A 26406-nucleotide genomic window follows, 5' to 3' on the forward strand; every position below is an offset into this window, starting at 1 on the left:
TACTTGCCTGGCATGTACCAGGGTCTTAACTCCCATAGCTAAGTCAATCAGTCAGTATGAGATAAGTAAAGAAGTGGCCAGGCAGCTCGGTGACTTAAACTCTCTGGGTCCTTGAACTTCTCTCTGCCGGTCTCCGTGGCTGGCTGGAAACGGCCAGGCTTTGTAGCCAGCCTCCATGGGCATAGTTCTAACTGTTCTGATCTCCTCCCTCGGCAGCTGATCGACGTGTTCTTCTTCCTGTTTCTCTTTGCTGTGTGGATGGTGGCCTTCGGCGTGGCCAGGCAGGGGATCCTTAGGCAGAACGAGCAGCGCTGGAGGTGGATCTTCCGCTCTGTCATCTATGAGCCCTACCTGGCCATGTTTGGCCAGGTGCCCAGTGACGTGGACGGTAAGCCTGGCTCTGTGTGGGCAGCGGTGGAGCTGGCGGTGATGGTGCTGGCATCCTGGACCCGTCCCTGATCCTTTCACCTCCTTTCTTTGCTCCTAAATAAGATCTTACCTTGTTCTCAGTTCAGTCTTCATGTCTTTTTATTTCTTTACCAGTATTTCTGAGATGAGGTCTCTAGCCTAGGTTGCCCTTGAATTTCCTATGTAGTCAAGGATGACCTTGAATTCCTGATCCTCCCACCCCTGCTGAAATTATAGGCATGTGCCACCATGCCTGGTTATTGTCATGGTGGGGGTTGAACCCAGGGCTTCATGCATGCTAGGCAAGCACTCTACCAACTGAGCCACATGCTCAAGTTTTTAAAAATCATGACATATCTCAGTTAGCAGGGTAGAGTGGGACAGTCCTTGATGGTTCAGACAGGAATGTGTCGACTGTACCTCCCTATACGTCACAGTGTCCAGATTCCCATTTATTCCTAACAAGCATGTAGAAGATGGACCTTAGCACCTTCGGTTGAAGGTTCCTCCATCATTAGCTCACTCTCCAGCAGGCTGTGGAGTAAGGCTGACGGTGACATGGTGGCTGTAGTGTGCCCATACTCAGGCTGTAAAAGTCAGGTACGGGGCATACACAACTTTGTGTGCTGGGCGGACTGTGAGGAGGGGTTTCGTGATGTTGACAGTAGTCCTGACTTCTTGTCTCCCATCCTGCCAGTATGAACTACGCTGACTGACAGTCTCCACGAGCCAGGGCTGGGCCTGGCTGGTGGCATTTCTCGGCTCCTCTGATTTTCCCTCCTGTACTCTCTGCCTCTCAGCTGAAGCCTCTTCCAACTCTGAGAAACAGGACTTTTCCATGCATGCAGGGGTGGAAAGGCCCTTGGGACCCTCCAGTTGGCACCGTGATGCACTTGGTCTCAAGGAGAGCTCCTTGTGCTGGTGGGTTGGGTCCTACAGAGGAGCAACACTTAAGCCAGGGCAGGCATGTATGCCGTGTGCATATTTCATCCTCTGGGTTCTTTCAGGGGCCACCTGGCACAGCACCATCTTCCCACACAGCCCGGCTGTCAGGGCTGAGAACAGGGGCTCTGGCTGGGTGCCCTCCTCAAAGCCAGAGACTCTGTCTCTGTGGCCTTCTCTGAACTCACACAGATCCATATTGGCTAGTTCAAATAAAAGGTCCCCACCTCCCTTGCAGACCTGGGCTTCCTCTAAGGGCCCTGCTGGGCTTTTCCCACCAAGGCCACAGTGGTGTGCATCAGAGCCTTTTTGTGACATGCCACTCTGGTCCTGGGGACCAAACGGGGCCTTATACTAGCTAGGGAAATATTCCACCACTGAGCCATATCCCCTGTCCCTAGTATGTCAGACCTCTGAGGTCCTTGACAGACCTGTGTTACTGTCACTTGCTGTGACAAAACACTCAACAGAAACCAGGTAAGGAAGAAAAGAGTTGTCTTGATTTACAGTTCAAGGGTGCACAGTCAGTCCATTATGGCTGGGAAGGCGTGGTGGTAGGAGAGCGAGGGGGCTTGTCTCATCACATTCATAGGAAAGAGAGAAAGAGAGAGAGAGAGAGAGAGAGAGAGAGAGAGAGAGAGAGAGAGAGAGAGAGAGAGGACTGCTGATGCTCAGCTCTCTTCCTCAGCCCATGGGAAGGAACTGCCCATACTGAGGGTCGAAATCTCTGGAAACACCTTCGTGGACATGGCCAGAGTCACATCTCCTAGGTGACTGCAAATCCCATCAAACTGGCAATCAAGATTAACTCCCAACACCTTCCCTGACACAACTCCTAGATGCTGGCGCTCGGCCGGCTTAGTTGATTTTCATAATCCCACAGCAACCCCACGTAGAGCGTTCTTATCGCCAGTGCTCTGGCATCTACTCAAGCTCTCCTTGGGTCCTCTGGATCTTTTAGCTGTGTGCTGCAGCCACAGCAGTCCTTTGGTGAAGAATTGCTCTCTGTCACAATCCTCTAACAGTGCCGTGACTTCCGCTATAAGCACAGCGATCCGGCAATACCGTGCAGCTCAGTTTCCTCCCCCAACTCTCTGTCTTACGACCACAGGGCCTTGAGTGTGCCGCCGCCACTGCTTTGGGCACCTGTCCCCGCCCATTTGCTCACTCAGCTGTCACTCACCCTTCTGTTCTTTCCGAGATGGTTTCTCTGTGGGAAGCTGTTTCTGGGTGATCCAATTCAGATTCTGGCCTCCTTGCATGTTGCCTACTTCCTTTTGGGGCTTTGTGCAGGTTGAATCTTCAGACTGACTGAAGAGGTTGGATGCTTCTTGCAGCACAGAATAAGGCCACACTCCTTGTTCTAGTTTCTGTTGCTGTGGTAAGACATGCTGACCAAAGGCAACACTTCCAGCTCATGATTCATCACCGAGGGAAGTCAGGGCAGGAGCTTGAGGCAGGAACCTGGAGGTAGACCCACAGAGGAGTGCTGCTTGCTGGCTGTCTCGCTGGATAATGCTTAGCTAGCCTCCTAATACATCCTAGGTTGTACCTCTATCCTCCTTCCAGCTGCCTAGAGATGGCACTTCCCACAGTGGGCTGGGCCCTCCCACGTCAATCATCAAGTAAGATAATCTCTCATAGACATGGCCATACTGATCTTGGCAACCCCTCTAATGAGACTCCCTCAGATGACTCTAGGCTGTGTCAAGTTGACAACTGAAGCTAACTAGGACATCTTCTTCCTTTGATCTTAGTCTTTTTTTTTTTTTTTTTTTTGATTTTCCGAGACAGGGTTTCTCTGTGTAGCTTTGCGCCTTTCCTAGAACTCACTTGGTAGTCCAGGCTGGCCTCGAACTCACAGAGATCCACCTGGCTCTGCCTCCCGAGTGCTGGGATTAAAGGCGTGCGCCACCACCGCCCGGCTGATCTTAGTCTTAATGAAGTCCTGATTTCCCAGTGGCTGCTAAGGAAGCTGTCTGGTGGGCATGGATTTCTGACGGTTGTACCCAAGGCATCAGGTGATTCTGATCCCACATCCCCTGGCCTGCCATGGTCCTTGTTTCTCCAGAGGGGCCTCGTTGACCTCCTGGTTCTGTGTCCACAGGAACTACATATGACTTTTCCCACTGCACCTTCTCGGGAAACGAGTCCAAGCCTCTGTGTGTGGAGCTGGATGAGAACAACCTGCCCCGCTTCCCTGAGTGGATCACCATCCCTCTGGTGTGCATCTACATGCTCTCCACCAACATCCTGCTGGTCAACCTCCTGGTCGCCATGTTTGGGTATGTCTGTGTCACACATTCATGGACTTCTCTGGGCTGTGCCTATGACAGGCAGGCGGGAAGAGTGTGAGCAGAGGTAACACCTACCTTGAGGAGCTGAGAGGAGAGGCCATTGGGAGCCTGGTAGTCTTTGGTGGTTGGGGGCCTTAAAGGGACCGTATTAAAAACAAAAACACAGGGTACTCTATAGGCCATTCTTTGAGTGATTTGACACCACAGACAGACAACGTGACCAGTTCCATTAAATCCAGGCCATGCTTAACATCGAGTCATAGTTCTCCAGAGAGCAACTGAACTAACTGCTTTTCTTATTGTTGTGGCAAAACAGCCAACATAGGCAGTGAGAGGAAGGATGGGTTTGTTTTGACTCCTGGTTTGAGGGTACAGTCTATCATGGTGGGAAGTGGGGGTGGTGGTGGAAGGCAGGTGGTCACATTGTGTCTGGGTTCAGGAAATAGAGAGGTGAATGTTGCTGCTCATCTTCCTTTTTTTTCTTTCCCCTTTTTTATTCAGCCAAATACCCCAACCCATGAACTAGTGCTGCCCATGTTCAGAGTGGGTCTTCTTCCCCTGTTAAACCTCTCACAGACACCCCAACAGGTGTGTCTCCTAGGTAATTCCAAATCCAGGCACGTTGCGACAATGGCTGTAGTGCAAGTCACCTCCAAGGTTCCTTGTGTGTGTGTTTTTTTAAAAATAAGACAAACTACCAAAACAAACAAACAAACAAAACCAAACTGTAAGCCAGGTGGTGGTGGAGCATGCCTTTAATCCTAGCACTTGGAAGGCAGAGGCAGGTGGATCTCTGTGAGTTTGAGGCCAGCCTGGTAAGTACAGTACAGAGTAAGTTCTAGGACAGCCGCAAAGCTGTACAGAGAAACCCTGTCTTGAAGTCTTGAAAAACCAATAAATAAATAAATAAATAAATAAATAAATAAATAAATAAATAAATAAATAAGACAAACTTACACAAGACCATACGTAACATACACAACAACCTGTAACACCTCCGATGTATAATCCAAAAGTTAAAAGTCCCAGGGGTGCCATTCATCCTGAAGTTGGAATGTGTAGATATCAGAGATTGCTTCTGGCACAGTTTTGTCTTGACTTCTCCTGGGAAACACTTGCCTAGTTGCTCATGAGGTTGCTCACACAGGCTTGCTTCCATGGGTTTGCGGGGCTTCATTGGGTCTAAGCCCCACATTGTTTAGGTGTGGTGGGTTTCTCAGAAGCATGAAAGATCCTTGAAGTGGCATCTAGATCAAACAGAATGATCTTAGTGTCTTTAGCTGTGAGGAGCCTCCCTGATGGTTCCATTGTGCCTCAATGATCGTTACATAATCTGCCTAACTGGTTCACAACTTACGGATTTGTTCACAACCCATACAGCTGTTATAATTTAAAGTTTGCATTAGAATGTCGATGAATGAGGGGACAAATCTATAACATGCAGATTGTTGATCTGGTTCTGATGGCCAGTTATGGTGGGGTTTCCTTCTGAATGTTAGTTCTGAGGCTAGCTAGTTTTCGAGGGAAACCAAGTGTTCCTTGGTCACAACCTGAGTCGATCCATCTGTTTCAAGAATAATGTTCCCGATGGCTCTTAGTGTAAAGACACCTGGGGTAGAATCTTCAGAAGCTTCTAAGAGGCATAGCTGTTTTCATAACCATTTTAACGCACGCCTTTGGATCATCTGAAAGATGAGAAATAGCCAAGTAGCTGTCTGCCAATGCTTCCAAATTGTTGTGATATAGGAGACAGATAAATTAGGAACACTTAGCTCTACAGCATCTAATACAGTCGCAAATTTCTTGTGCAAAGAAAATCAGAGGTTAGAAGATGTCGAGGTAATGTTGCCTAAGCAACCACATGCTAAAAATGATATCCCGAGCCAGAGAGCCAACACTGAGTTAATGGCACCACACTTGATAATCGAGTCTCAGAAACTAGCCTGTCACCTGCAATGTTTCCAAGATTACACACAGCCTGTCCACTGCTGTGAGCATGGGCAGAAGCCAGCAGAACACTGGCATCAGGGGAAACTGACCAAATAGATCTGCAGAAATTGTGGTTTAAATGTGAACTGTCCTCCACAAGCGCACATGTTTGAACGCTCCGCCCCCAGATGGGGGCGCTGTTTTGGGAACCTGCAGAACATTTAGTAAGGCCTGGCTAAAAGAAGTGAGTCCTTGGGGGCATGTTTGAGCTATGCTTCTGGTACCAGTTTCTTTCTCTCCCTCCCTTTTACCCTCATTCCCATCTTCCCTCTTTTTTGGTCCTCTGAGATGTGAGCAAGCCGCCCGGCAGTTCCAGCTCCTAGCTGCTCACACTGTCATACCATGATGAACTGAATCTTCCCTCCCTGAACTTGCTTCCTGTCCGATCACAGTGACTAGAAGAAGGGCCACCAGCAGCCAATGCCACGGCATGGAGTTGTCAGAGGTCTTAGGATCTTTGTGCTGGGAGCTGTCATAGCAGCTGCCTGCACGGAAGGACCTCGTCCTAACCACTGGTCATCTGCCCTGTGGTTGGGAAACAGGAATCAGGGCTGTGCTGGAACTTTCCTGTTAAAGAGATACCGGTAACGAAGAGCTGCACCTGTGTTCATGGAGGTGCGTGTTCGTGGAGGTGTGTGTTCATGGAGGTGCGTGTTCATGGAGGTGTGTGTTCATGGAGGTGCATGTTCAGCTTACGTCAGTGTCTTTGGAGGAGTCATTACACCCCACCCAGCTGTCACCTCACTCAGGGCTTCAGTGTGATGGCTCTTGTCACCTTCCCCTGGGGCACCTCTTCCAACATCCCTGGCTTAACTTCCTTTCAGTGATCCTTGGCTAGGAGCCAAGAGCAGCGGAGACCCTACTATGTTCTGTGAGCCAGTCCCTCACACCCCATTTCTAATGAGTGCTAAGCTGTCCGGAGATTGCTCCCTGAGCAAATGGCCCCAGGATGTCACCCCTGTGTGAGACCACATCACAGTATTTAGTGAAAAGCTTATGCACCCACAATGGGGACTTCATTAGCTGCATTACAAATGTGTCCGTGGGGATGGTCTGGGGTCTTAGAGTACTGGGGACTGACTAGATGGGATTCCACAGAAAAGCCAGAGGCACTAACCAGTCTGTGATGAGTCTGCGCTGAACTCAGCCCTCCGGGAGGAAGGAAGGGAACCTAGAGTCAGGGAATGACTCGGACATGTGCAGGTGTCAGGCTCCAAGGTTGGCGGGCAGCTCTGAGAAGCACTCCCTAACCATGCCAATTGGTGTAGCTTCTAAGAGCCATCTTCTTGTACCCTAGGAAAAATGCACATTTATTACCATATGTAGGAAAGTAGATAAGAGTACCCCCCAGGCACAAGTTAAAAGTTTGGTTGTGATATCAGTGGTCTGAGGGAAGCTATGGAAATGGAGTTTAGATTTTAAAAAGACAACAGTTAACTGTAATGATAACAGATATTTATGGAGCTTTCCCATCCAAGTGCCTTGTGTGTGCCATTGTGGGGGCCCAGGCTCCTGGTGTTGTCACAATGAAGAGGCAAAGACAGGTCAAGTTCCTGCTGTGATTGGAAGAAATGACATGCCAATATTTAATATGGCAGCACATATTATAATAAAATAGTAAGTGACCATCAGGCCTGGTGGTACAGTCCTGTGAACTCTTCTACTTGGGAGGCTGAGGCAGGATGATTTCAAGTTCAAGTCTTGTGTTTGGTTCAGTCTAGGCTGCATTACTCTATAGCAGCGCCACGTACTAAACCGAATTACTGATTCAAAGGCAGGTGAAGGAATCGCTGGCGCCTCTTCCATTGGTTGTTGGAGGTTCTGTGCCTGCTCCTGCCCTCACCTCCCACATCATGATAGTTACAATTGTTTTACGTCATCAGTGGCATCCTTCGAGATCTTCTCTGATCTATTTCAGAGCCCCATTCACTCTTTCCTGTCCCTCTTACAAAACCTCTTCACGTTGAAAATAGTGCAAATAGCTATCATTACTTTTTTTTTCAGCTTGCCGTTCAGTTGCTTAATAGATGTTATTCTGGTCTGAACTGACACATAGCACTATGCCTGTTCATGCTTATGGCGTAATGTTGGAATGCACATATACAACACACAATGATTGAACTGCAATTTGAGTCTCCATCTCCTCAGACCACCATCATATCATCTTTTTGTGTTGGATGCTTTGGGCTCCTCCAGTTACTTTATTTTAAATAATGTTTGTGTGTGTGTGTGTGTGTGTGTCTGGTGTGTGTGTATAGTGTATGTGTGTGTATGTATGTCTGGGGTGTGTGTGTGTGTGTGTGTGTGTGTAGCAGTATGCAGTATGTGCATGTGAGTGCAGGTACCCACAGAGGCCAGAAGAGGGTAGCTAATCCCTTAGAGCTGGAGTTACAAGCAGTGTTATGGGCTACCCAATGTGGATGATGAGAAGCAAGCTTGGACCTTCTCTAAAAGCAGTATATGCTCTTAAGACTGAGTCCTCTCCTCATCCACATCTTCTAGTTGATTTGAAGCACATTGATGCTAATGATGAAAGGGGATTAGGAGACAGCAAACATGTCAAATGTACATGCTGGGCAGACACAGCTCAAGAGCCAAGGCTATCCCTGGGAACAGAAGCAGTTCTGATTGGACATTACTGGTGCGCTTGGGAAGGAGGGGCCTTAGTCCTCTGTAACACATTGAAGGGGTTACTTGTTGGGTAAAAATCTAGCTGAGGGACAGAGAGATGGCTCAGAACCAAAGAGTGCTTACTGGTCTTGCAAAGAACTAGGGTTCAGTTGCCATCCCCCAGGTGGTGGCTCACACCTGTCTCTAGCTCCCTTTCTGGGAACTCTAACACCCTCTTCTGGCCACTGTGGGCTCCTGCACACACGTGGTGCACATAAACTCATGCAGGCTCACACACATCCACTTGAAACAAAAATAAATAAATCTTTGAGAAAGGAATCTAGCTGAGAAATCTATTTGGATTTTAATTTATTCTAAAACCTGCTGCTGTTTTCACATCTATTTTTTTCTTTATAATTTTTTTTTTCAGACTGTGCATTCTGATTTGATCACTCTTTCTATTTTGGTTTTTTACTACCAAATGGTTTTCATTACTGAAGTTTGGTGTTTTAAGTCATTAAAACATCTGTTGAACAAGTTCTCCCCTCATTACTCTTACTCAAAACTCGCCTCGCTTTTCGTGCATATTTAATTGTACAAAGGAGCCCAACACTCATCTTGTGAGTTTTTTCTTCTTTCTCCTTTTGAAAAAAATATCTTGTGGCTCTTTGTGGAATTATTTAGGAGAAACTGGATTCCTACTCTCCAGAAGGAGTGGCATATTCACAGTGTTCAAGTATCTGTAGTTGTCAGTAAACTTTTGTGGTTCTTTTTGCGTGGGGCTCACAGGGGTTTTTGTTATTTCTAGCTGTTTAGGGCTGTGAGCAAATGGTTTTTTTTCTGTGATTTTTTTTCAATGACTACTTTTTGCTATATGGGAAGGCTTGTAAAGATTCGCTCATTCACTGTGTGACAGGTCTCCTTTGTGAATTGTCTCCCTTCTTTTTATTACCTTGTGGATGGTATCCTCCCCGCAATTCCTTCTCTGTCTCCCTTTCTAATCACAAGAAGACGTTCTGTGTTCCACAAGACTCTCCTGTAACTATTGAAGTATTTCCCTTTTGATCTGGAGTTACGATGCATCACACAAACGATGGATTATAGCAATGTCGTAAACATTCCACCATCCTTCTGCTCTGTGGTCATGGCATGTTATCCCTTTAATGTACATCTGGATTTCATCTGTGCACAATGCTATCTGAATCCCAAACATCTGCTGAAGGCTAGCAACATCTCTGATCTCAGCGAGTTTCTCCCTCCAAGGGGCTTCTGCTTCTCCTCTCTCCTGTCATGCTCCCCAGACGGTACTCAGTTGGTCCTGAGATGACCTTCACTGCCACTACCCACCAGGAGCCCATGGAGATATTGACAGGGACAATACCTTCCTAACAGGGACTTGGAGAGGTGGTGTGGAGGGGCAGGTTTTAGGGTTTCTTGAGGAAGACGCAGATGGCCAGTGATCACCTGGAAGACACTGAACATGGTCTTGAGTTGGTGTGGGTGAGGCTAACCCCAAGCCACTCTGATGCCTGTGTCACTGAGAGGCATTTCCACACATCAGTCACAGAGGGCCTTTCTTTGCAGAACCTAGCCTCTTCTCTACAGAAGTTAAAACCAACTTCTAAAGACTATACAAAAAATCAGAGAGCTGTGGTGGTCGCCCAGATGGTAAAGTGCCTGCTCTGCAAGCCTGAAGTCCTGAGTTCAAGCTCCGGAGCCTACATTAAAAGCCAGGCACGACAGCACAGTTGTCAGTCCCATGCAGATCCCCGGGCTCGGCTACTCAGTCAACCTTGTGAGTTGCAGGTCAGTCAAAGTAACTGTCTTAACAAAAGAAAAGGTTGACAGTACCCAAGGAACAACACCTGAGCTTGATCTATGTTTTACATAAACACACACACACACACACACACACACACACACACACACACACACACACTCACACGCTCATGAATACATGTAAATAATACAAAAATTATCTTGGTAAAGCAATTTGATGCTTTATTATCAGCCTCCAAAGGAGGACTCCCATGTCTATTTGACTGAATCTGGAGCTGATTTAAAAGAAAAAGAACAGACTGGAAGCTGATGTCATGGACCTTGGCTTTTAGGTGCTCATCTAGCTCCTTCAAGCCTCATGGGAGGTGAATCCAGGTTTTCACCATTTCTCAGGAGTGCTGCTCCCGGGGGTCATCTTGCCCATGAGGTGCAGAGGAAATTGCTGTTCTGACAGGAAGGGCCTGGAAGTTTGGTGCTCCAGAGGAAGAAATAAGACAGTGACACACGGGCTCTTTGAGGTGGAGAAGGATAGCACAAAGGCAAAGCTGTGATTCACAGGCCCTGCCCATGTGCCTCAGAGGTAGGGACTGCAGGCTGTCTTCACAAGGGCCTTGGGCCAAATGGACACAAAATGTGATGCTCCACGGCCTTGTCCCGGTCTGTACCTCTCGCTGTTCCTAGTCTTTCTCAGGGCTGTGGAGAAACCAATGAAGGGTTGCAAATGGCCTCATCTTCCAGGTCCTGCCCTACGTGATCTGGAAAACACGAAATGTGTCTCATTGAGTCTGAATGGCCAGTTCAGCCCAGGCACAGACCTCGTCCCCATGGGGCTTTCATCAGAGTTCCCCTCTGAGCTCCCAGAGTGAGGACAGGAGGGAGGCACTCGTTGCTACCTTACTTGCTGCAAGCATTGGATGTAACGCTCCCCCTCCATCCGACAGCGATGTCTCTTGTATAAAACTTTGGGAAACCACATTTGACGCATCAAAGTGGATGCAGTTGCTCTTGTCTGGAGTTTGGAGTTTTGAGCAGTCTGTCCATTTTGGAATAGGTGTGTGAAATTGTAAGACGCTCTTAGAATTAATGACTGGAGTAAAGATGGTTGTTCTGGCAGAAGGCAGAGAGCTGTGACTTCTGGAAGGTTCTTAGCTGAAGTGTCACTAATCTGGGGTGCTTCTGTAGTTCTGAGCCACTGCTGTGGCAGATGAGGTCCGTGTTCTTTGTCAATGGCAAAACCAGCTGAGGACAGGGAAGATGGTAACGACGACGGCAGAGCATTAGCCTCCCAGCAGCCTGACCTATACTGGGAAGAAGTGCCAGACAAGCTATGAGATCCATTTTCTGGATCCACAGTCCTGTTTGCTTTGTACCTAAAAGTTCTACTATGAAAAGTAGATGAAAGGGTCAGTTGGGCCGCCACTGGCCTACCTCACAGGAGCTTATACGTGTGGGCATTCAATAAGCATGGGTTTCTAACCTTTAAAGACTTCAGTGTGTTCAAAATGCACACTGCCCAAATTGCCAAATACTTTGTAGTTAACCCAAAATGACAAGTCATCCAGTTAAACTCCTTGGAAACGGAGTGGAACTATCATAACACCACACATTTTGCTCTACTAATGTGGGGATAGATTGCTAGACCAAATTCCAGCTTTAACACTTCAATTTGCCCACCCTTTCTGTGCCTCAGTTTCCCAATCTGTTTATCATAGATGATAACAGGACTTACAGAGTTATTTGCATATTAAATTAAGCAGCATAAATGGGCTGCCTGGAATAGCGTCCTGTAGGGACTGGGGATGTAGCCCAGATGGTAGAGGGCTTGCCTAGCGTGTATGAAGCCCCGTGCTGGATCTGAAGCACCACATAAGCCAGGTGTTTGTGGCTTATGCCAGCAATCCATTCCTGAGAGATGGAGGCAGGAGAGGGAATAGTTCAAGATCATCCTCAGCTCGTAGTGAGCTGGAGGTGCTTGGAATAGAGGAGAGCCCAGACAGATGAAAAAAAATCAGTGCCTTGCATATTGAAAGTGTTTTCTATTTTATAGTTTTGGTGTTTTGGTAACTCAAAAGTCATTACCATAAAGAGTTATGGATAGAACATAAAATCGACATTTTAGTAATTATGTGCATCACTCAGACTTCTTACATGGTGCTTGGAAAGTGGAAGGGCAGGAGAAGCAAGCCTAGCTGTGATACTGGAGATACCTCTGCCAGTGACAGATCCACTTCTCCCTGGAGTCATGAGTTATGTGGTGAGACTGTGCCCAAAGTACGAGTTCGAGCCTCGTTATTTCCACTTAACATATCAAATTTTTCCAAAGTACAAAAATTATTTATAAATGTGATTTCAGTGGTTGCATAATGAAATCACACTTATCATCCAATACCAGGAGGCCTGTTCTCAGTGTTGAATGTAGAGATGGTTCTTTTCACTTAGGTAAGGGGCACAGGTGTCTCTCATCTGCAGCATGTGAGGAGCCACGTGCGTGCATCCATGTCTGTATAGTTTTATAATTCTCTCCTTATCCCTAGCTTGAACTCCCAGGAGTGAAGTCAGTGGGTCAAAATGATGAATCTTTTTAAGGCTCCTTAAAAAAACAAAAACAAACAAAACGAAAAACTTTTAAGTCGAGCTCAACATGTTCTAAGCTAGTAATCAGTTACCACATCCTCTCCCCACCACTATCCTGCTATTGCTGAATTCAAAACGGGAAAAGAAGCAGAGATCAGAGCGAGTTTCTCGGGGCTCAGCAAGATTCAAAGAAATGGAAAAGCGTACTTCTGGCTAGAAAATTGAGAGCCCGTGTCTCCATTAAGAGACAATTTTTCTTTGGAAATGTTTTTTTTTTTTTCCTTTTAGAAACTGTGCCTTTCAGATTCTTCTGGGCTGTGGTGTTGTATATTTCACGGTGCTCACGGTTCCTATAACTCTGTGGTGTCTGGCAGAGACTTCCGTTAGGCTTATCAAGAGTTTGAAGAGGGCTGTGAGTTCTTGCCTGGTTAGTTCCCACAATGCAGCTGTTGAACACTGCCCCACCCAAAGTAACATATACTTACCCAAATGAAACATGGTCTCTAGTTGGCTTGCTCAGATGAAACACTTGTATGAAATTTCTAAACTGTGGATGAACTGAAAAACCACCTCCTGGTTCGTTCTCAGCTCCATTAACTCCAACTGTGGTGGAGAGAGCTGAGCACTGCCAATAGACTGGCTTGTAATCTTCACAGTCAATGAGACAGCGCTGTTCCTTGGGTGGAGAGAGACAGCTCTTTCTCGTCTTGGTTTCCAGAAATTGTGCATCTGTTAATCTCCACATGTTTACTGAAAGGAAATGTATCGTCCCAGGGCCCTCCAGACCAAGTTCTCAGCACTTGGAGATTTATTTGCCCCAGAGGGACAGAGGGCAAGGAATAAGAGACAAAGACAGGAGGTGGAGGACAAGGGAGAGGGGGAAGGGATATCTGTCTATAGGACAAAGGACGGCCTCTGTCTAGAGGAGAGACAGACACGGCACACAGGCAAACGGTGGCTTATAAAGGTGAAGGGGAAACCAGTGTTAGGATGAGGTGTTTCATTTTAATTGGGCATGTTAATGAGGTGAGCCAAAGGGGGATTTTGATTGCTCGACTTTGGTAGTCGGCCTCAGGAAGGGGGATTGGCCTAATAAGGGAATGGACCTTGCGGACTATAGTTTAGAAATTACTAGAAAAAAATTAGGGGACTGTATTTAGGAATGTAAAGGCAGAGGGAATTGGGGAGAAGGGCGAGGCCTGCCAGAGTCATATGCTGGAGTGGCCTAGGGTCCCTTGAGTGGCCTAAAGTCCCTTCATTTGCAGTTCACACAAAGTCAGATCTGCCCTTCTTGACACACCATAGGACAGTCCTCAACATTTCTTTCCAAATATCATTGTGTATGTCTCTAACTGTAATCTGTGTAGCTCACAGATGACAGTCCTTGGTGACAGCCTTTCCTAGAGTCCCTCTCCCCTTCTCCTGCCAAAGCTTGCTCCCCAGCCTTCCCTAACCCTAGGGGAAGGCATCCTAGGGGCAGCCATTTTGTTAGAGGCTCCTGAGAAATGCTGAAAAAACTTTCTCCAGACTGTTTCAATTAGACACATAAGGGGGATAAAATATTCCCGAGGGAGTCAGCATCCCTGGCCGCTTTGCGACTAGCACAATAACAGATTGATGAGCAAAGGGTATCATTGAAAGGTTTGTAAATCAAGACCATTTTGAAGTTCACTGGACATTTTTCTTGTGCAATCAGAAAAAAAAAAAAAAAAAAAGAAAGAAAAGAGAAGCAAAGCCAGATCGACACTGAGGCCAGCAGGTGGCTTGTGCCAAGTTGTCCTGGCTGTGGTATCAGCATGGATCGCTCTGATCTGCCTGGCCTAGGCCACCACATGGATGGCTGCTGCCCAGCAGCGTTACCACCGTAGGCAAATGGAGTGATGGATAGTGCACATCTCTCAGCCATGTCTCCCCTCTCTCCCGCCAGCTACACGGTGGGCACCGTGCAGGAGAACAACGATCAGGTCTGGAAGTTCCAGCGGTACTTCCTGGTCCAGGAGTACTGCAACCGCCTCAACATCCCCTTCCCCTTCGTCGTCTTCGCTTACTTCTACATGGTGGTGAAGAAGTGCTTCAAATGCTGTTGTAAGGAGAAGAACATGGAGTCCTCCGCCTGCTGTGAGTGGGGTCCCTGCCTGGGGCTCGGGTTCTGGAGCTGTGGTTCATTTCAAGGGATGTGTGGTCTGAGTCACTACAGTCGGTTCACTGTGTGTCTCTGAAGATCGGGGTCAGGCCAGCCAGTGCATGCCTCAAGAGACAGAGTAGGTTGGGAAGCACTCCAGGGCTGCTGGGCACGACTTGGGGACAAACATAATAGTAACAACATAAATAAGGTATTTCCCTAGTAGGATTCATGGATAGCGTGAAACCAGGACTTGGGTTTTAGGATGTTATTTTATTTTTGTCCCCTACTATTTCTGTGAAGTTATTTTTTGGGGAGGTTTAGCCAGACTTTCAACAGAGTGAAGGACTTTTGGGGTTGCTTTCTATCACTATAATGAAACACCTCAGGTAATTAACTTATAAAGAACAGTGGTTCACTTGGCTCGGTGCTGGAGATTCCAGTTCAAGACTGGGTGGCTCCACTGCCTTGGGCCTGGCAAAGAATGTGTGCCAGAGCAGATCACTTATATCACTAGCCAGGAAGCAGAGGGTGACTCAGAAATGGGTTTCAATATCATCTTTAAGAGCACACTGGGCCCTTCCTCTTGAAGGTGCCACCACCCCCACAGTGCCATCTTAGAGGGCAACCTTTAACACACGGGAATTTGGGGGAAAACTCATCCAACTGGTGTCATCCTACTTCCGGTCCCCAAATCATCATGTCTGTCTCACAATGCAAAACACATTTATTTCATTCTCACGGTCCCTGGAATCTTAACTATTATTCCAGTATTGTTCAAGCATCTAAACTCAAAGGCTCATCTAAGACTTCACGAGACCTCAGATGTGAGCCTTTGCCAGTATCAAAGTTACATACTTCTAAGGTCCAGTGATGGGGGCAGACCCAGATAAACATTTCTACCCCAGAAAGGAAGGATAAGCGATAGAGAGGAGACAGCAGCCCAGGGCAGAGGAAAACCCAGAAAGTCTAGTTTCAAATCCTAAAGCTCCATGCCTAGCATCTGGGGAACACCGAAGCAGAGTGACCCCCCCAAAGGGCCTCCCTGCCCGTGTGAATTCACTGGTTACAGTCCACAGTGCGACTCTCCAGAGAAGGTTTTGTTTGCTGCCCACTGCCCACAGCACACTTTTGGCACCTCTGTATCCTGGGTCTCCATTACAGCACCTTTCTTCACGGCTCCACAACACCCTCTGACAATGGTCGACTGTGTGTGGTATTCTGGTCATTTGCCCCATGGTATGTGATGAAATGGATATGAACTTCCATTACCAGATTTACATATCATGTTGGGTTGACCACTTCTCTTTGGTGGAATTCCAAACATTATGATTTAGGAAGTTAAAATATTACTTTCCTAGATATGAAAATTGGTGGCAAAATGACAAATTTTATGCAGAAATAGCCATCATTTTTGTGGGATCCTTCACATCAAACTGGGGGTAAGATATTCATGGCTGACCTTCAGTCCCATCCCAAGACTTGACCTACAGCCTGGCTTTCAGAATATAAATGCACCCCCAGTTTTCAATCAGCCTGCAACAGGAAGGATCTTCATACTCAACTTTAACAGTGTCATCCCAAGACATTAAATGCCACTTTGAGGGTGTCATTAACCAGTACACAAGTGTAATTGTCTTTCTTGATGAAAATATTTTGACAGCTTGGATAAATGGCTGTCTTTTTCCCTATTATTTTGCCTTGGAAAATGAATTGAGCCATTATTGATAAAAGAGTGGAAGTCTTCATGTTCAGGATGGGAACTGTTAGAGCAGACCTAGAAATCTAAACATCCTCAAAACCCACATCCAAATAGCAGAGGCATTTAGTGGCATGCCCAGGTCTATATTTGATTCCTTCTTGATATCGTGTAGATGAGTGTCTCCAGGATCTGGGAGAAGACTGAGGGGCAAATCAATGCCTTTGGAGGGCTTACACATTTCCTTGTTTTTTGAACAATGAATAAAAGTCATAACGAGGAAGAGAATTTGGAGAGATGACTCCATTGACAAAAGCCTCATCTCCCAAGTGCAAACACTTGGGTTCAAATCTCTGGCACACACGTAAAAGGCCAGACATGGTGGTACATGCCTGTAATTCCATTGCTGAGGAGGCAGAGACAGGAGGATCCCTACAGCTTGCTTTCCAGCCACTCTAACCAATCAGTGGGCCCCAGGTTTACTGAGGGGCACTGCCCCAAAGAAAAAGATGGGCAGTGGTTGAGGAAAGCACCTAATGCTTACTCTTTGGTCTCTACACACATGTATATGCTTGTGCATGCACACAGGTACACAGGCTATGTACACATGAACATGTACACACACACACACACAGATGCGCATACATGCACATATATACATAGATACACACATGTATCTCTTTTAGTGAGGATGGTTTTGACTCAGTATAAAGACAAAAGCAGAATCTAACCAACATTCAGTATTTTCTGGAACTGGAATGAATATTCTAGAGAATTGCTCATCACACTGACTCAGGCTGGGCATGGACTGATGGGGACTGGATGAGGTAAAGGTCCATCCTCTCAGGATCTAATCCACTCAGCCTGGCATCAGCAGAACCAGGGAACTCAGCGTCAGGAAGGCAGATCAGCTCCTGGCTTCAGGCTTGGAAGAGGACGAAATGCATCTCATGGAGGCAAGATAAGAACATTAACTGGAAACAGAACTCCCTAGCCTAGCCAGGAGGAAGGAGTTTCAGCTTAAGGAAGCAAACAGGTGTGTCAGAAATGTCTGTTATTTATCCGTCTCCCCAGGGAGACACTGGGAAAGAAACGCTCTCTGGACAGTTGGAAAAAGCCATGGCGCCTGCCCTCTCCTAACAGATCTTACTCTAAGGAGGACACAAAGAAACAGAAGGCCAGGCCCTCTCTCCCCAGTGGTGGTGGTTGATGGAGAGGGAGCCAGAGCCCAGTTCCCTCACGAGAGACTCTCCAGCCAGCCCAGTCACTTCCTGCTCACTTACCGCTTCTTGGAGAGGGCTCATTCCAGAAACTACGGCACTCTGCCTTTCCAAGGGACTTCAGCAGACAGCTCATTCCCTAAGTGCATTTTGTGTTTGCCTCCAAATGGAGGGTAGGTTATTAATTTTGAAATTGCCCTTCTTTGGAGGAAAAACTACAAGATTTTTATTTTTATTTCAAATAATGCTCAGAAAGTCAGACTCCAAACTTCCTTCCTTTCTTTCTTTTTTACCCTTGTTTGGCAATATCTTCAAGTCAGAAAAAAGTATGCTACTTGGTAATTGCACTTTTAGAAACTGTGTTGTTTCTTTTCTGATTTGAAAGGCAATATATAGTCTTTATAGAACATTTGAAAAATGCAGAAAAACACAAGTAAGGATATGCCCACCATCCAGAGGTAAATATCAACAACTGTCATTGACTTCTGTGGGAATATGTATTGCCTGGACTGTTGTATGCATATACATTCACAGAATAATTGGTTCATTTATATAGCTGATGATATACCGTAAACATGTTTAATATCTATAAACAAATAATATGTATGCTAAGAATTTTAACTAGGAAATAGTCTAGTGTATGGGTGTACCATAACTAATTTTAACCAAGCCCTTATTGTTAAACGTGTAGTTTGGCTAGGCTCTTATTTCTAACTTTTGATTGTGTGTGTGTGTGTGTGTGTGTGTGTGTCTCCATGTGAGCTTGTGTAGATAAGGGCAGGTGCCTGCAGAAGGCAAGGCACTGGAGTCCCCCTGGAGCTGGAGTGATAAGTGGCTGTAAGCTGCCCAACATGGGTACTTGGAACTGAATTCAGGTCCTCTGGAAGAGCAGCCAACATTCACAACCACCGAGCCATCTCTCCAGCACCTGGTTTGATTCTTAGTAATCTATGACGTCATGATAAAAAGTGAAATATGTGCATTTGAGCGCACGAATCATCTTAATGTTAATTCTGGAAGAGAAATGTCTAGACAAAGAATATGCATTATCTCCAATTCTTTGGGTAATGTCTCCCACAGCCTTCTCATGCTCTATTAAGTTGTAGCAGTGGATGGATTTTTCCTATAAGATGGGTGGGTGCTTCTACATATTTTTGCTGGCACATGTATGTACTTTAGAGCCTGCTAATTTCTCAGTACAGTTGGTGAAAACAACTGTACTGAGAACAGCTAGCCTAAGGAAGCAGGCCGTTTTTCTTGGCTGTTTGTTGTTCTTGTTCTGGCTGCCTGTGTCCAGGAGTTTCAATCTTGTATTGTTGAGTTCTAAGATTTAGTCTGAAGGAAAGACATTGGAAACTACTCCAAAATGCACTTGAAAGGAAATTGGTTAGGAACTCTTTTGAAAAGTAACAACAGCCATTTAAAGATAAAGGCATGTTTGCTGTATGGAATTTTCTCGAATCCGGTCACTCACATACTACTTTAATCCCCAATTAACTTTTTTCAGTCCAGTAAGGCATTAGAGTTTATAGACTCTAACATGAGAATGCACACATTTAAATGATAAGTTAAGGGTAAAACCCACACAAATCACCAGGTATGGTGGCACATGCCTTTAATCTCAGCACTCAGGAGGCAAAGGCAGGTGGATCTCTGTGAGTTTGAGACCAGCCTGGTCTACAAAGTGAGTTCCAGGACAGTCAGGACTGTTATACTGAGAAACCCTGTCTTGAAAAAATAAAACAACAATCAAACAAACAAACAAACCACAAATCCATTCCAAGTGGCCACCTACACAAACATCTCTTTCTTGTCCCCGTCGATTTCTGGGGTTTGGTGTCCACTGCAAACATTAATCATCTTAATGATGTGGTTTTTGTTTGGCCTCCATCTGAAAGGCCAGAAACCGTAAGAAATTGAAGTAAGAATCTCCTGGAACAGGTCCCAGGTCAGTTTGTACAGTTCGCCCTGACTTAGAGGAAAGGGGAAAAATAGCGGTAAGGCTTTCTTCATGACCCACTCCCAGACCGCCTGCTTCAGAGCAGAACCAATATCGTCAGGTTACTCTCCTCTAAAGACCTCCTGATTTTAGATTGAGAGTTGGAAAGCCTGGAGTAAGTATCCAACTGAGTGGTTTAGTATTTCCATGTCGTCAGAACAGAGGGGTAGAACTCACCAAACGTGGGCACCCAAATCATTAGTGGAGTGATCGAAGCCTCAAAAGACAGATGAGGTTCAAATGGATCTCTATTTAGAATAAAGATCACTGCATGTGCTGGCTGTTTGGAACCTGGGGCTTATACAGGGACACTTGGCTCAGCCTGGAAGGAGGGGACTGGACCTGCCTGGACTGAATCTACCAGGTTGAACTCAATCCTCAGGGGAGTCTTTGCCCTGGAGGAGATGGGAATGGGGGGTGGGCTGGGGGGAAGGTGAGGGCGGGGGGCGGGAGGGGGGGAGAACAAGGGAATCTGTGGCTGATATGTAAAATTAAATGAAATTATAAAATAAAAAAAGAATAAAGATCATATTCATAGTTCACATAGGCAGCTCCCACCCTCATTCTTACTGAGAAATTCATTCATATCCCGTCTCTCTGCTTCTGTCACTAGTAAGAAATGGTAGTCAGATCTGCTGCTGCAGACAAATCTAATTGTCTTAATTCCAGAATCTCTCGGATGCCTGGAAGGCATTGGTTTGGGAAATGGAGGCAGACAAGGCAGTGAATGGTTTCCTTTTCTCATTACTTCAGGTTTCCGAAATGAGGACAACGAGACTTTGGCGTGGGAGGGCGTCATGAAGGAGAATTACCTTGTCAAGATCAACACGAAAGCCAACGACAGCTCAGAGGAGTATGTCAGTCACTCACTTCTGTGGCAAGGCGCCCTTTGTCTATGTGAACTGGAAGGACAGAAGCAGCTTATCTGAGCATGCTCAGTAACGCATGTTTTCATTGGAGGGCCAGGCTGCCTCAAAAGTACTACTGAGGCAATTGTAGATGACAAATACTTAGACATATGAAACTCCCTCACCACAGGGAGGGGTCGAACCTCAGTTAATCTGCTTGTGTCCCTAAAGAGCAAGGGACAGAAAGGGGTGCATGGAGGCTACATCTTTCTCTTGGGACAGTGAGGTGTCCGGTGTTCAAGGTGCTGAGATTTTGAATGTAGAAGGATAGACATTTTTGGTTGTGAGCCCAGCCTTTAACGCTGAGCAGGATGCTGGTGCACACCTTTAATCCCAGCACTCAGGAGGCAGAGGCAGGCAGATCTCTGAGTTCAAAGCTAGCCTGGTCTACAGAGCAAGTTCCAAGACAGCCAGGGCTACACAGAGAAACTCTGTCTTCCAAACAAAAAGAAGATGAGGAGGGAGAAGGATAGATAGTGGCATCCACAGAACCCAGAAACAGGAGCCACAGCTGCAGAAATGAGCCCAGGAAGCCTCGGAGGTCATGGGTACCAGCATTATCTTGAGGAGCCACTGGTGCGTTGGTCTGCCATGCTGAACGACAAACAGAGGGAGAGGAAGCTTGTGGCAAGCCATCTCCAGAAAGTGCTGACTATCATGTTTAAATTGTGGGGGGCTTTTTATAAATCCCCATATGACCCCCCAAGTCATTCAATTTCTTGCAGATGGTATATAAGTAGTGTGTTAGGGGGTCTTTGAAAGCCTGCTCCTCCTAAGGTTGGCCTTCCTCAGTGACAGCTGTCGCTTTTTCTAAGTGCTTAAACACACCTCAAAATGTACTCTAGCCAGTAGGAGTAAATATGAGTACAGCTAATCTCTTTGTTAGAATCAACCCAGCGACTGAGGGGTACAAGATGCTCTTTCTCTAGAGACAGCATAGATACCTGTATTCTAGACTCCTGTAGTTTGGATGTGGAGGAAGGCAGATCTTCTGAGTTAATTTTTACCACCCTGTCATCAGACATAGCATGGCTTTTCTATCTTTCTAATTGGGGTGAGAAAGGAATTCTGCTTTGCTTGGGGATGAGGAAGAAAATCAGAGAAAATCTCTCTGATTTTCTGGCCTGAGCCCAAACTGAAGACTACATAATCTGTCTTCTGTCCTTTGAAAGATGAAAAGAGGGCTGAAGAGCCTCCCTCAGACTCTTTCTCTTAGTTTATTTTCTAATTTCCTTGCAGGATGAGGCATCGGTTTAGACAACTGGATACGAAGGTATGGCTCAGAGTTCCAGAATGATTTATCTGTGATATCTTGGAGTGTTCAGCCACAGGCTGGTGTATAAAGTCCGACAACAAAAGAAGACATGCATTGTTAAAAAATTAGACATGGTTCTGTTCAGCTGTCTGCATGGTTCACCTAAGGACTGGAGCCTGGAGCAGAAATACTTCTTAAACTCTCAGCCCTCATGTAGCATAGCCCAGAAATGCCACTTCCAGTAGATTTAACTGTCAACTTGACACAATCTAAAATCACCTTGGAACCGGGGTCTCAGTGACTATCTAGATCAGTTGGTCCTATGGGCATGTCTGTAAGGGACTGTCTTAATTACATTAGTGAATGAAGGAAGACCCAGCCCACTGTGGGTGGCACCATTCCCCTGGTTTGGGTTCTAGACTGTATAAGAATAGAAAAAATGAGCTGAGCTTATATATTCAGGTATTCATTTCTCCTGCTCTTACTGTGGATGTGATGTGATGAGCTCCCTCAAGCTTCTGCCACTGTGAATATATAATTAAGGTATACAGTTGGATGTTTTGACACATGTATACATCACAAAATGATCACCACAATCCAGTGTTTGAAGCCCTAGCCACACAGTGCAGGGCCTCCTGTATCCCATGAGCTGCCTTACTGCCTCTACCTCCCTTTCTGTCTCCTTCTCTGTCCTCTTTCTTCCCACTCCAAACAACCAAAAGTCCCTCCTTTCCATTCATAGAATTTTGGGGACCATGTTCTGAGCTTTTGTTTCTAGAGCAAGCATTTAGCATATTTTTTTTCCTTTTAAATTGACTTTATTTCTAAACAGCTCCATTGAGATATCATTGACATAAATTCAATATATTTGAGGTATACAGTTGGTTATTTTGATTCATGCATACATTGCAAAATTATCACCACAATCTAGTCCAGCTAATTTACATACTTATACAGTTACTATCTGCATGTGTCCTAGGATTCAATTAAGACCTGTGATCTCAGCACATCTCATGTATATAGACAATATTAATGTCTAGGTGGATATTAACACATGAGTACAGTATAATAGTAATCATTCTCACCTCAGTGTACAGTAGATCCATTGGCATTCCTCCTTTCCCTAAACCTTTTGCCTCTTTTAGGCTGTACATGCCAGCGAGATCATATGGGAGGGGGTTACCTGGCTGTGCCCCGCTTATTTTACTCAGCCCAGTGTCATCTTGACCATCTGTGTCCCTTCAGATGGTAGAATCTCCTTCCTTTCTTCAAGGTGAAATTGTTCTCCACTGTGTCCATGAACCACATTTTACTTGGGTTATTTCTGGGTCTGTGACTAGTGCCGCAGTGAACAGGACAACATAGGATGCCTCATCCTCCTGACATCAGCTCTTTAGCTGTGTACCAGGAGTGGGGAGTGGGGCAGCTAGGTTGTTTTTTTTTTGTTTGTTTGTTTGTTTGTTTGTTTGTTTTGCTAGGTTCTTTTTAACATTTTGAGGAACTTCTGTATTGTTTTCTGTAACAGAAATACCAATTTTACCAAGTTCATTCCATTTTTTTCCAGGAAAAGTTTTTGGTGGTGTCTTTGTTACAAGATACTATTTAATACCCTATGCAAACAGATCTAGATAGTTTTTATTTCCTTTTCTTACCTGATCACGTGGGCTATGGCTCCCAACACCATTTAGAATAACAGTGGTCAGAGTGAGCAGTTTTGTCTTAAGATATTAGAGATGATGGAATATTGAGTATGGTGATAGTATTCTTCTTTCATAGTCTTTGTTGTGTCTACATAAGTCCTTATTTTCTTGAGTTTCTATTGTGAAAGAAATCTGAAATTTTGTGCTGATTTTTCTGCATCTGGTTTATGGATCATATTGCCTCTGTTTTCCATTTTATTCATTTAGTTTACTGCACCCATTGGTTTTCATATGCGCAACCATTCCTTCTGCTTGTTTGTATGTTTTTCAAGACAGGGTTTCTGTCTTGTGTGGCCCAGACTGTCCTGGGACTTACTCTGTAGACCAGGCTGGCTTTGAACTCATAGAGAGCCACCTGCCTTTGCCTCCTAAGTGCTGGGATTAAAGGCGTGCAACACTACCACCTGGCATGCAGAACCATCCTTATATCCCAGGGATAAATTGCATTTAGTTGTGGTGTATGGTCATTTTCATGTTCTTGAATTGAGTTCCCTATTATTGATGTTTTTGCCTCTTTATTCACTGGGATGTTGGCCTGTCGTCCTCTTTTCTGTCTTTATCGGTCTTTGGGACCAGGGTAATCTTGGCCTCATGCATGGAGCCTGGAAGCAGTCCCTCTTCTGTTTTGTGGAAGGGTCTAAATAGGATTGGGGTTTGCTCACCTTTAAATGTTGGATGGTATTGACTCACGAAGCCACCTCTGTTCCTGAGCTTTTCTCCATTAGGAACGTTTGATGTTGATTCTTCTTGTTTGCTACTAGTTTGTTTGAGCTTTGTAGTCTTTAAAAATAGTTATTACATTTTCATTGTGTGTGTGAGTGTGTGTGTGTGTGTGTGTGTGTGTGTGTGTGTGTGTGTGCCACACTGTGGGTGCAGAGGTCATAGAACAACTCTTATGATTTGGTTCTCTCCTTCAACTGTGTAGGCCTGGGGGATCGAACTCAGGTCACTAGGCTTAGTGGTAGGTGCCTTTACCTGCTGAGCCATCTTGTAAGTCCTGGGTTCTGTATTCTTGATTCAGTCTCGTTAGGCTGTATGTATTTAGAGAAGCCCCTGGCTAAGTGAGTTTCCAGTACGATAGTGGCTTGCAACCTGCCCTCCTGGGAGATGAGAACTGGATGGAAGTGCTTATTTCATAGGACACCTGTTTTATCTAGCATGTGGTCTAATGACCTGTGACCAGCCTGTCCCTGGAGCAGGAGTTTTGAATGGACTTGCAGGTGCCTTTGTGGCCCTTGGCTAGCCAGGTGCATTTTATACCTGTCTGCCCATCACTCTAGTCACTGGAGTTCTGTGACTGAGTTCTGGAGAACTGTGTTCTCCCCACATCCAAGGAAAATCCAGGCCCAAGCAGCCCCTGGTTCTTTAAGTCAGCACATGGCTACAACAGAAACAGTTTTGATTGCAGTCTAGCTAGAGGTTTGTTAGTTTTGTTTATCTTTTCACAGAACTAACTCTTAGTTTTGCTTATTTTCTTTTCATTTCTCTGTGTCGCTTATTTTACTCTTAGAGTCTTGCGCTCTCCTCAAAGTGGCTTATTAATACCATCTTACTAGTGACAAAATCCCCTGGGGGGAGCAAAAGCCTTTCCATCTCATTATAACTGAAAACAAAGTTAGTTACAGCTGACCTGAAGCCTGGAAGTGGCTTCTCGCTGTGTCGTTTTCACTGAGGCTACCACGTGCTAGCCACCTCGGGCTCTCTTGTTCTTTTTTTGAAATTAAAGGAAGAGGTTCTCACTGGAAGCAGGCCCAACTTTAACACACATATCTGTCGTGTTTCCCTCCCCCCCCCCCAGCAAGTAAGTCACCCAGCAAGCTAGGAGCCAACTATACAGAAATCAGAACCTGTCCATTCACATATATAAAGTACATCAAGGTGGCCCGTGACTTAAAATGAGGCCACAGACCTCATATGATATGCAGAATAATCTTATAAATCATTTAGGTAAGTTATATTTTGGAGTTTACTGTGTGTGTGTGTGTGTGTGTGTGTGTGTGTGTGTGTGTGTGTGTGTGTGTTAGGAAGCATACAGTCATATCTTACTAGCATCTTCATAATTTTTAGTAGTGTTATATTTTTGTACAGCAAAACTTCATTAGTATCTTATTAGTAACATCTTGCATACATTTGCACACATTACTTCTGTGCTGTCATAGTTTTGTGGGTCTAGGAGGAAAGAAACCCTTTTTGACTTGCATTTCATGGAGCCGATGTTGGTATTTTTGCTAACTGCTGACCGTAAGTAAGCAGTAAGCAGGGTCTGCCCTGTCTTCCTGTGTCTCATTTACTGGTTAGTGTGCTTGGCATTTAAAATGGAATGCTGGAAATCTGTCTTAAGACCGAGTTCTGTTTCTCCCCTCTTCCCAAGCTTAACGATCTCAAAGGTCTTCTGAAAGAGATTGCTAATAAAATCAAATAAGGCGTGTGAGTGCTCATGGAGAGAAACCAGATTACAACAAGGTGAGTTGGCTGATGTCTTTTTTCTTTGCTCTGAAAATTTCAATGTTTTAAGGATATTTTAAAACTGTAGTAGTCTTCTCATTTTTTTTGTATGTTATCAGCTTTGATGATAAAACATCGTACAAACAAACCAAATAATTCACCGTCTAGAGATGGTGGAGTGGAAGTTCCTTCTCACGTCCCTCCCTGATGGCGGCTCCAGGGCACAGTTTCCTGCAGGGTCTGTGTAACATTTGCCAGCCTTATAGCCAGTTTCACATATCGAAATGAGGTCATACTGACCTAATATTTGCTATTTTTTCTTCCTTAATACTTCATCATAGATGTTTTTGTGGAAACATGCCTAAAATGTCCCTTATTCTTACGGTTTCTTATGTCTACTGCTGTGGGGTAGGTAGATGTATGCTGATCCCTTTTTGTTAACTGAAAAGGTTCCAGGAG

The 26406-nt window shown here is 45.5% G+C and overlaps 1 protein-coding gene across 1 annotated transcript in view; it reads left to right on the forward strand.

Annotated features, from left to right (window-relative positions):
• Positions 1-25967, forward strand: part of Trpm8 (transient receptor potential cation channel subfamily M member 8) — a 70534-nt gene extending 44567 nt beyond the window's left edge. The window contains exons 19-24 of the mRNA XM_059278151.1: positions 217-388; positions 3458-3635; positions 14527-14717; positions 20393-20492; positions 21787-21820; positions 25874-25967. Of these exons, the coding sequence (XP_059134134.1) occupies positions 217-388; positions 3458-3635; positions 14527-14717; positions 20393-20492; positions 21787-21820; positions 25874-25924 (726 nt within the window). The 3' untranslated portion in view covers positions 25925-25967. The remainder of the gene's footprint in view (positions 1-216; positions 389-3457; positions 3636-14526; positions 14718-20392; positions 20493-21786; positions 21821-25873) is intronic.
• The last annotated feature ends 439 nt before the right edge of the window (positions 25968-26406 follow it).

Source organism: Peromyscus eremicus, chromosome 13 (assembly GCF_949786415.1).
Source record: "Peromyscus eremicus chromosome 13, PerEre_H2_v1, whole genome shotgun sequence".
Classification (NCBI taxonomy): domain Eukaryota; kingdom Metazoa; phylum Chordata; class Mammalia; order Rodentia; family Cricetidae; genus Peromyscus; species Peromyscus eremicus.